The 9,131-nt window shown below is 37.8% G+C and overlaps 2 protein-coding genes across 3 annotated transcripts; both read right to left on the bottom strand.

Moving 5' to 3' along the window:
- Positions 1-320: 320 nt before the first annotated feature.
- BNAC02G20860D lies at positions 321-1,521 on the bottom strand. The gene has a single exon (XM_013862185.3). The coding sequence runs from the start codon at positions 1,083-1,085 to the stop codon at positions 600-602; it is 486 nt and encodes a 161-aa protein (XP_013717639.1). The 5' UTR covers positions 1,086-1,521; the 3' UTR covers positions 321-599.
- A 239-nt stretch (positions 1,522-1,760) lies between these two features.
- Positions 1,761-4,360, bottom strand: LOC106395498 (probable magnesium transporter NIPA4). 2 transcript variants are annotated; one of them, XR_001279278.3, is made up of 9 exons: positions 3,863-4,309; positions 3,562-3,618; positions 3,385-3,475; positions 3,136-3,296; positions 2,937-3,064; positions 2,720-2,857; positions 2,557-2,649; positions 2,256-2,463; positions 1,761-2,180 (listed from the first exon to the last, which is right to left on the bottom strand). XR_001279278.3 is itself a non-coding variant. In XM_013835942.3 (9 exons), the coding sequence occupies exons 1-9, from the start codon at positions 4,029-4,031 to the stop codon at positions 2,074-2,076; spliced, it is 1,050 nt and encodes a 349-aa protein (XP_013691396.1). In that variant the 5' UTR covers positions 4,032-4,360; the 3' UTR covers positions 1,761-2,073. The 2 variants fall into 2 exon arrangements, 1 of the variants encoding a protein (XP_013691396.1); XM_013835942.3 differs by having other exon boundaries at positions 2,358-2,463; positions 3,863-4,360.
- Between the last annotated feature and the right edge of the window lie 4,771 nt (positions 4,361-9,131).

Here is a 9,131-nt window from a genome sequence, read left to right as displayed (position 1 = left end):
TCGCGAAAGAATAAAAGACATATATGGTCATATCTTCCTTGTATAAAGGTTTTTACTATATGTACTTCAATTTTATTTGCATATACGAAGGAAGTGATACACTTCAATTTGGTGATGCAGAGATGTATCACTCTTGTTTTGTTATATATACTGCTATTGTGTCATTGTGTGTCTTTATCTTGTATCATCAAAATCTGTATCAAATGATCGTATATTTGTATCTCACAGATTAGAGAAATTACTTGAAACGGTATGCAATCTTTCGGATTAGACATTTATTAGTGATACAAAATATCGCATAGAAAAGGCAAAGTATGGCATAGAATGCTTCAAATAGAACTAATGTATTCTGGCGGTAAAATCATAATAACCAAACTTAATGCAAGCTTTATAAAATTTACCTTTATGTGAAACAAAAAAAAAAAAAAATACTATTAGCTATTTGAACCCTCTTATTCTAACCCTCTTCTATTTTTTTACCTTATAAATTCATTTGTTTTGCTTTTTTTTTTGAGACAATTAAAGTATCAATCTCCACAAAAGACACGTAGCTTTTGAATTCTACAGAAGAACCCCTCAATTCAAAGTTATGAGAGCATTCACCGCGGATGAGTTTTGGCCGGCGATCTCTGAGACGAACTTCGTAAAACAAGAAGCTTCTTCAAAACCCTCATCAACACCAACACGTTCGGACTTTTCTTCTTCTTCTTCTGCTTCGTTAACTTCATCCCGCATCCCACGGCCACGGCGGAACTCTCGTCGATTAACAAAGACGATTTCTTCTCTCCACCATCTCCGCTGAGCTCGTTCCTAAGACTCTGGCTTCTCCTCGGGGGCAGTTCTTCGTTAAGATCTTCCCACAACATATCCATTTTCTCCTCTGCTTTATCTGTCCAAAGACTTCTCCTTCTTTCCACATAAGAGAAGCTCTTCGACAGATCGTTATCACCGTCCCTTCCGATGACTGGTCTCGCCCAACCTCTCTCCGGCGAGGGTTTCCACAGTGGAGGTGAACCGATGCCGGAAACTCGGGAAGCGAGCAATGGAAAACTAAATTCTTCGGAACACACTCTGTTCAGAGCCATTTTTCTAGGATCAAGAAACAAGAAAGTAGAAAGGAGAAGAGGACCAATGAGATAGATAGGACACACAGTTCGTGTTTTGTTGGACTCGTTGCTCTGTTTTTTTTTTCCTTCTCTGTTAGTTTTATAGTTCAACTGCTACAATAAGTTTCTCTTCTCTTTTCTTCTTGTGATAATAAGGAAGATCTTTTCATATGGGCTGAGCATATTTATTTACTATTTTTAGACAATTAATTTCTCAATTAGTCGACTCTAATTTTCCGTTTTAGCTAGTTTACACTTTTGTAGCTTTATATGTTCAAACATTCTTCCATTTGTAATTCTAAACCGGATTTCATTTACAGAAAATGTGAAAGTTGAAAGTTTTTTTAAAGTTGAGAGATTGAATTCTGCTATATAGTTCAAGACGAATTATTTTGGTGATTAACTCTCTATAAGTTATGAGAGGGACATAATGCAGTTTTAGTTTGACATCTCATCTACAAGGAGTGATTGAGGAAAAAATGAACATAAAAAGTTGTCTCTATCTATAATCATCAATCAATGCTATAACTCCACCTCATCAAAATACTATTCCTTCAAACCATTGACTAACCATGTGATTTATAATTGTCAAAGTCTCTGTTTTCATTTTGTCAAATGGTCTAAACCAACCAACAGAGAAAAAAGATGCAAATCTTGAATTGAAAACTTTAAGTGATAACTATTTGCTTGTAAAAGACAAATTTAAGCACAACCCATGTCTGTTTTATAAAAAAAAATCTTGAAGGTCACAAAAGGGTTTATGCGTGGGTGTGTGCTAATACCGTATGTTTGAACAAGTAACAGCCTATTTACCAAGAATAAGAAAGATATGTGAGATCTCGTTCTCTTTTGCTTCTTTTTTTACTTTCCTCCATCTCCTTGAACCATCTGTATTCGTTAGGACCATGTTCATAGTAGATTGAGATAATAAAAAAAGTTGAGCCTCTCTGGCTGAGCAATAACTCTTTTAAGGTGACCGGAGAGATTCTTGGCGTCTAAGTGGAATGCCTTCTGATTCAAACCCATCCTCATCAGCATGCTTGCTTATACGCACTGGTAATATAACCGGTGAACCTGCAATAACAATTAGTTGCAAACTCTTAGAAACTCCAGAGTGATACCAAAGATTTAAGATTTATATGTACAAACCGGATGGCAATCTTTTTGTCAATCATGAATGAACTCTAGCTAGGATTATGCATATTAGTCTTCCTCATAGTCATAGCAGGTAGAGAGTATAGATTTTGTTACCCTCGACCATGTCCTTGGTTCTATGGAGAAGAAAAGTGCCTGAAAGTATTGTAACAAATCCACACATCTCTGTGACAATTTGAGTGCCATTTTGCCTATCCCAGTCCTGTTTAAGAAACAAAAAGCAGTCACTTGATTCATGTACCAAAGCAACAATCCACATACAACGGTCCATATACATTTTGTGGCGAGAGATTACCTTAAACATGATAACACTGGCCAATATAGTTAGTGATGTGAACATTACGTAGTATATAGGAGATACTATAGCTGTATTGAATGTATCAAGTGCCTGCAAGTGAAATGCAATTAGTTTAGTAACCAAGGAAAGATTATATTGAAGAAACTTGACTAATAGTTACCTTGTTTAAGTAGTTCAATTGGGTTACAACACAGGTAAGTACAACCAATGTAAATACCCAAGTTTGAGGATAAAATAATTGATTTGTTCCAGAAAATGTCAGCTTCAGTGCTATTCCAAGTGCTTTAACGCTCATTACCTGTTCACATGTTTGTAAACATCATTTTCTTTTTAATCAAAATAGGATTTGATATATAGAAATACCAGAAACAACATACCGATAATGATCCTACAAGCGAACAAATACCGATGTAGACCATTACGTTTGTCTGTCCATATTGAGGCACATAACGGAAGATGAGAAACACAGCTGCCCCAATGATTAGGCTCGCATAGAACATGAACGCTGCAACAAAACTAGACTAATGTTAGAAAATTGAATGCCATGGGGCATGACAGTCCCATCAAACAATGCACCTGGCTCTGTTGCAAGATTCCAAACTTCAAGCACAGAACCAATCTCTTGTTCTTGAGGGGCATGTAGGACGATTGTGGTGGAACCCACAACACATAAGGCGCAGCCAAGAACTCCAAAGATGTGTAGCTTCTCCAGTAGTATGATATGAGCTAAGACAGCACTGAGATTCAAAGAAAGAAAAGAGTGTAAAAGAAAAGGCAAAACATAATAGAAGAGTGAGACATGAGTAGCAAGTAATATTCTCTTGCCTGATAATGATACTGAGAGCGCCTAGAGGAGTAACAAGTATAGCAGGTGCAAATGCATAAGCAGCAAAATTGGCAATCTCACCAAGTAACACTGGAAGCAGCAAAATAATAAAAAAATAAAAATAGTATCAGTAAGAAGAAGAATTAAGATAGCCAAGGACAAGGAACATGACTCACTTGTTGTCACGCCAATCCACCAAAGAGGCTCGTAAAGATAAGAGTACCCACCAACACCTACGAGTAGCAGATTAAGTTAAACTACCAAAGATACAAAACCAAAAATAACAACAATGTGGTGAAGTTCAACAGAGGGAAAGACGCAAAGCTTTGAAATTTCGTTCCCAATATATCAAATCTGTCGACAAAAGTCTCAAAAATAGAGACCAGCGCTTCTCCTAAAGCAAACTACCTGAGAAACCTCGGTCCTAAGCTATCAAAGATACAAGCTTTTTCCTCTACTTAAAGTGAAGAAATGTACCAGCCCTAGTGCCAGTGGCTCCTGCTTTCTTGAGACCTTTCTTCTTAACGATGAAGCTAGCTCCGATGAATAAGCTAGAGGAAATGGCCAGCACCAAGCCCTTTATGTTATCAGAGGACATCCCTCTATACGAATCTCTCCACCCTCCTCCTCCTCCTGATTCCGCCATTCTTCTCACCCCCCTAAAATCGAATCTTTGTATCTGTTTCTTCAAACCCAGATCGGACTTGAGATGTGAGAGATCGAAGCAGGAATTTACTTCACCGCTACTAATATCCGCTTTCTCCGGCGAGGTGGCTGAACGGAGAAGACGAGATTCGTAGATCGGAGAGTGAGATCTGGAGAGGATTGAGTGGAGGTTTTGAAGCCAAAAAGAGGAAACGCCTTTAGAGAGAAACTTAAATGACTGATGAAGACTCTCCTACCCGTCACTCTCCTGCGCCACCATTCTATTCTATTCTAATTTCTTTTCTTTTCTTTTTTACTAAGACAAATTTAATTATAATTTTGTTTCCTGATTATTTAAAGATATATTTTTTGCTGCAAGTTGTAACCGATTAATATTTTTTTTGCAAATCAAAAAGCATGATAATTCTTTGTTTGTTTTATTGTGTTTACCATACAACCCATGTCTTTGTTTATGTAAACATTATTTTCTTATCATTATTTATAACTTTGATAATAACTTATTAAAAATTTAGGTGAAGAAACTAAATACTTGATTTTTATTTTATAGCATGTAACTATGTTTTGAAATTTATAGCACCATTTTAACTGGTTAAGTGGAAATAAAACTGCTCCCAATTTACACCATATCTATGAACTTCTATTCACTAGATCACCACCACTTAATTCTAATGTTTTCTTCTTTTTTTTTGCAGTGAAATTAGAAAAATTACAAATTTACCAGGTTGTAGGCGAACTGATCAGATTATATATTTTTCAAATAATTTGTCATGGAAAAATAAATCTGTTACAGAAAATGCTTAGCTGAAGATTGGCTATTTAGTCTCGGGCTAGAATCCCTCAATGATTACATGCATACTTTTTTGTGGATGTGTATGGTTTTCATGTCCGCATATAATCTGAGCGGAACAGTCGTTGTTTTGACAATGTATGTAAATAGCAAGACGCATGCATAATCCAATCCATACGTGTTATATACGGGAACTTATTTATAAATTTTTGGTCTCGTGAAAGACGAATTTAGCAAGTGAGTCAAGCTAATTATTCAGTCAATCAGTGTCGAGTAAACGAGACAAGTTTAAATTTTTTGACCTATACTCCCTCCGTTTTTTAATATAAGTCGTTTTAGAATTATACACACAAATTAAGAAAATCATTAATTTCTTACATTTTCTAAACAAAAACACCATTAATTATTTATCTAACCACAAATCAATCAATAATAAAATAGAAGGTATATTATCATTATAACATTAATTGTTAATAATTTTACATAGAAAACCGAAAACGTCATATAATTTGAAACATAAAATTTTTTCTAAAAATTGGATTATGCTCCTACTGCGCTTTAAGTTGGATTATTGCCTCTTCCAAGGTCATGCACTGACTGATCCTGGAGGACATGGTTCATGTTCCTCCATCCAAAAGAAGAGTTAATGGCTCAGATTACAGCCTATATATCCAATTCATTTAATTTGGATGTGTTCGGAAGTGTTTACTGATTTGCTAATCAATGAAGTCATACAACTAAACGGTTCAACCCGAATTGTGAAAAATGGATCCAAGCTCACAATTTGTACTCACCTAAATTAAATTTTTTTTTTTATCAAAACCTAAATTAATTTTAAACAAATTTTTTTAGAGAGATTATACTGTACATGATCTTTATAAGTCTATGAAAAGTACAAGCCTAGATCATGACGTAAGGTTGTCTGTCTATATAAAGCCTAGATTATAAGCCTATGCAATCGTTTGGCTACTTCAGTATATCTGTATATATAGATGTTGTCTGTCTCCAATCTATGCACTATGAATTCAGCATCGTTCCATATTATTATTTTCCGCCGCATTTTATGTCGCTAATCTATGTCTTCGATTCGTTTAATATTGGTATTAACTTCGTTTGATTTAATATTGAGCGTAAGTCTTAAAAATCTCTCTAGTGTCTCTTCCTTCGCCTCTCTGAAACCTTAGATCCGTCGTCATCCTGCTCTTGCTTCTGGTGACCGGAAGCTCTTCAGCTCCGGTCGCCACCCCTGGCCATTCTATTCTCTAGCTTTCTTCCTTAGCCTTCTCTTCTCATTCTCCTTTTCTTTGCGCAGTATTTCTGGATTTTTTCCAGTTTCTTAGGTGAATCTAACTGGAGTGTTGTATGTGTATATGGCTTCTCTGGAGTACCAGCGAGGAGTAGGTCTGTAGAGGAGCTTAAGGAGCTTTCGAAATCGGTCGCAGCTTTTCAATCGGAGCAGATCTGGGTCAGATCTGACCTTGCCACAGTCGGAAAAGATGCTGAAGCGTCGCTGCCTCCTCCTCCCGTCATCGGCGCCGGCTTGTACCTGAACGATTCGCTGATTCTATTTTTCAAGGTCTCTTCTGAGCTTCTCCCCTCCGTTTGGAGAATCGACGGTGCTAAGGCTCACCGTCGTTGAGGACCTCTGCTTCTAGATCCAATCAACAACTTCCATGGTCTGCAATGGAGTTAGCTCGGAGCTTTCCCTTCTCGCTATCTGTCACCGCTCCCTTGGGTTTTGAGGACAACCCCTGTGACGGTGCTATCGGCTACAAGGCGAGTCTCCCTTCCTATTGCAGCTCATGTTTTGAGGAGAGCTCTGTTCTCTCCTCTGCTGCTTCAATTCTCTTTTCTTCACCGGCGCAACCTCAGTGTGATTCCCCGATGTCTCAGCCGCATTTTAACGTCGTGTGGCCGGTTGGGGAGCCAAATTTACCGCCTGCGCTTGACAGGTCTATTCTTCATGTCAGGCAGAGTATTGCTGGTGATACGCCCCAAATTAGGGAAGGATCACTCAATCGGACTTAAGGGATATGAATTCGCCAAAAGGGAGAACTGGTGGATTGAATGGTGATACGAGAGGGGCGGAGAGTCTCTTGATACTACTGAGCTTCGATTGTTGCTTGATATGACGCACAAGTCCAACAAAGGAATAAATGGTGGATCGAAGGGTCGCACAACAGATGCGGAAGGCTACTGATATTCCCGAAGCCAATTTGTTGCCGGATGTGACGCACCGGTCCAACAAAGAAGCAATCCCGATCCGTTGCTTGATATGACGCACAAGTCCAACGAGAAAGAGGTGTTTACTTGGAGCTAACCACACCAAGAAACGAGAAGTGAGAATCCATCTCAAGGTTCCAAAAATAATAATCAAAGCTTATTTTATTTCATTGATCAAATGGCCTTTATATAATAGGCAAAGCATACAAAAATTTGGAATACAAAAGACTAGTCAAACATAAAAATTAACAATTTATAAAAACAAGGAAGACTTGACCAAAGACTTTGATTTGACCAAAATCATAAATGTCTTGACTTGACCGAAATTGAAGGATTGTAGTCGTAAGACTCTTCGTCTGGTCTCGTGCTTCCACATGGTCGACGGTCTCTGAATTGCCGTCAGATTGATATATTATACGACCATCACTTATAATTTCTTGTTGGGCCTTTCTTTCTTTGGGCGGATACATGTTCATAAACACATTTGCAATATACTCAAAAGGGAGAACTGGTGGATTGAATGGTGACACAAGAGGGGCGGAGAGTCTCTTGATACTACCGAGCTTCGATTGTTACTTGATATGACGCACAAGTCCAACAAAGGAAGAAATGGTGGATCGAAGGGTCGCACAGCAGATGCGGAAGGCTGCTGATATTCCCGAAGCCAATTTGTTGCCGGATGTGACGCACCGGTCCAACAAAGAAGCAATCTCGATCTGTTGCTTGATATGACGCACAAGTCCAATGAGAAAGAGGTGTTTACTTGGAGCTAACCACACCAAGAAACGAGAAGTGGGAATCCATCTCAAGGTTCCAAAAATAATAATCAAAGCTTATTTTATTTCATTGATCAAATGACTTTTATATAATAGGCAAAGCATACAAAAAGTTGGAATACAAAAGACTAGTCAAACATAAAAATTAACAACTTATAAAAACAAGGAAGACTTGGCCAAAGACTTTGATTGACCAAAATCATAAATGTCTTGACTTGACCGAAATTGAAGGATTGTAGTCGTAAGACTCTTCGTCTGGTCTCGTGCTTTCACATGGTCGACGGTCTCTGAATTGCCGTCAGATTGATATATTATACGACCATCACTTATAATTTTTTGTTGGGCCTTTCTTTCTTTGGGCGGATACATGTTCATAACACACATTTGCAATATACTTCAAGCCCATCTCGTTTAATCGCAAATCCATAAGCCAAACCTTCGTGATTTGTTTCTGCTGCTGATTCGGGGCGCATCAGCTGGGTTCACTATGGGGTTTTGTTGCTGAGAAAGCTTCGGGTTTGGTTCTGCTCAACGTCCTCCTCCTTTGGTGTCCCGGAGCCGTTGCAAGTCGCCTCCGTTAAAGCTGCTAGGAGCCACCCTCGGGTGAGTGTTCGGGTGTTCCTCTCTTAGCTTTGCTAATGTTCTTCATGGTTCTTCCATGATACAAGTAGCGTTCCTTGAGTTGAGAGTTTATTTGTTGTCTGTTTGTACTAATCTCTATTAGCTCCATGAACACCACTTATGGTTGTTCTGGTTCTAATTCATGTGTTTCTTAGAGGTTTTTTAACTTTTTGCGACCTATATGAAATGGAATTGCTGTCAAACATATTCAGGTTCAGCTATGTTGTAACCAAATCTTCATTCTTGAATGATATTTACTATTTAGCAAAAGAAAAAAAAAAATTGGTGTAATGCTTCAAGAGTATAATTAAGATTTATTTATACATATTGAGCAAGGCCTTAAAGGCCCAGTTCCAGTGTTGGACATTCTAGGCCTAAGGGCTAGCTCATGCTATTCAATACGAGTCCATAAACTTGGCTGGGTCCAGAAAACAGCGTGATTCATATAATCAAACAGAAAAGTTATGTCTTAGACTGGCCAGGTTTGATTCTATTTGGGGTCAAAACAGAAATTCACGACTCCTACTGTAAATTAATTACTTGAATCATTCTTGATAGTCAAAACTATTCAAATTATTTTTCATGTTCAAAGAACTGTAATACAGTATATTATTAACAGGTCTCATTTTTTTTTGTATTTTGGGGATTTTTTTACCAAAATCAAACACAACAA

Source organism: Brassica napus, chromosome C2 (assembly GCF_020379485.1).
Source record: "Brassica napus cultivar Da-Ae chromosome C2, Da-Ae, whole genome shotgun sequence".
Lineage (NCBI taxonomy): Eukaryota > Viridiplantae > Streptophyta > Magnoliopsida > Brassicales > Brassicaceae > Brassica > Brassica napus.
This window is presented reverse-complemented; position numbering and strand designations above follow the sequence as displayed.

Coding starts and splice junctions, on each gene's coding strand:
- BNAC02G20860D (XM_013862185.3), bottom strand. CDS start 1,085: ATGGCTCTGAACAGAGTGTGTTCCGAAGAATTTAGTTTTCCATTGCTC.
- LOC106395498 (XM_013835942.3), bottom strand. CDS start 4,031: ATGGCGGAATCAGGAGGAGGAGGAGGGTGGAGAGATTCGTATAGAGGG. Junction 3,476..3,561: donor GTGGATTGGCGTGACAACAA/GTGAGTCATGTT, acceptor TGCTGCTTCCAG/TGTTACTTGGTGAGATTGCC. Junction 2,181..2,357: donor AACCAAGGACATGGTCGAGG/GTAACAAAATCT, acceptor TTGTTATTGCAG/GTTCACCGGTTATATTACCA.